The sequence below is a fragment of the Malurus melanocephalus genome, unplaced genomic scaffold, assembly GCF_030028575.1.
Source record: "Malurus melanocephalus ecotype Western Australia unplaced genomic scaffold, MMel_1.1 scaffold_6872, whole genome shotgun sequence".
In the NCBI taxonomy this organism is placed as follows: Eukaryota; Metazoa; Chordata; class Aves; order Passeriformes; family Maluridae; genus Malurus; species Malurus melanocephalus.
In genome coordinates, this window is record NW_026630102.1 from 1 (window position 1) to 1,366 (window position 1,366).

Below are 1,366 nucleotides of genomic sequence, written 5' to 3' on the forward strand. Positions count from 1 at the left end.
CCCGCCGTTCAGCACCGCGGACAGCGGCGGAGAACGATCCCGGGGAGCCGGGCGGAGGAGCGGGGGCCCGGAGCACCGGGGAGGCAGAGTCAGCCCGGCCCAAGGCACCGGCCCCGAGCCCGTTCTGACTCTTCGGTGGGTGTGAGAAAAGAACCGGAGCGGTGCCGCCCGAGGCGGGGGACAGCAGGCTGTGTCGCTCCTTCCCGCTGTCCCGCAGCCTCGCCCGCCGCCGGTACCGCTCCCGGTGTCCCGGTGTCCCCCGCCCCCGCTCCCGGTGCGTGTCCGCCGCTGACGTCAGCCCGGGCTCCGGGACCGATATAACCCCGGACCGCGCCACCGGCTCAGCTCCCGCGGGACGGATCGGCCACGGCGCCGCCGGCAGAGGCAGGAACGGGGCACGGGCACAGCGCACCGGGTACGGAACGGGGCTCGGGGGCCGGGGGAAGCACCGGGGACGGAACGGGGCTGCGGGGCGGGGAGGGGGCTCTGCGGCCGGGACGGTCCCCGCTCCGCCGGGGCCACGGTACCGTCGAGCTCCCGCAGCCGCCCCGGTGTCCGCCGCGGCTCTGAGCCCCTGAACCCGCAGGAACGGAGGGAGCGAGGATGCGGCGGGCGCTGCTCACCCTCCTGCTGCTGCTCGCCCGCCCGCCGCCCGCCGCCGCCCGCCCCGCCGCCACCGACGGCTCCATCCCCGCTCTGGCCGCCGCCACCGGCGCTCGGGATCCCCCGCTCTGGCCGCCGCTGGAGCTGGAGCTGGAACCGGGGCCGTGGCGAGGSCGGCGGGACGATCCGCCGCTCTCCATCGACCTCACTTTCCACCTCCTGCGGCACCTCCTGCTGCTCGCCCGGGCCCAGAGCCAGCGCGCCCGCGCCGATTCCAACCGCCGCATCCTCGACGCCGTGGGGCGCTGACCCCGCCCGGGATAACCGGGATAACCGGGATAACCGGGATAACCGGGGACCCGGACCGCCCGCAGTTCTGGGGTGCACCGCCCTCCCGCCACCGCCTCCGCACCGGGAACGGGCCCCCGCCACCGCCTCTGCACCGGGAACGGGGCCCCGGCACCGGCACCGGCACCGGGACGCGCTGAACCCCCCCAGCCCCGCGCTGAGCCGGGAACGGCCCCGGCACCGCTCCCAAAAATCCATTTTGTAATAAAACGTGGTGGAAACGCCAGGCGTGAGCGAGTGTGGGGTGGGGGGAGATTTTGGGGGTGTGCAGGGCCAGGGACTGGGAAAACGGGAATGTGCTCATCGGGAATGGGCTCAGCAAGAACGGGGAGCGGGGGAATYACTCACCAGGAACCGGGAAACAGGCTCAAGGGAGCGAGGGAATGGTTTAACAGGAAAGGGCACTCAGATTCCC

The 1,366-nt window shown here is 73.9% G+C and overlaps 1 protein-coding gene across 1 annotated transcript; it reads left to right on the forward strand.

Annotated features, from left to right (window-relative positions):
- The first annotated feature begins 212 nt into the window (after positions 1–212).
- Positions 213–1,173, forward strand: UCN (urocortin). Its single transcript, XM_057389481.1, has 2 exons — positions 213–415; positions 587–1,173. Exon 2 carries the CDS (start codon positions 604–606, stop codon positions 910–912), a length of 309 nt encoding a protein of 102 aa, XP_057245464.1. The 5' UTR covers positions 213–415; positions 587–603; the 3' UTR covers positions 913–1,173.
- Positions 1,174–1,366: the final 193 nt, after the last annotated feature.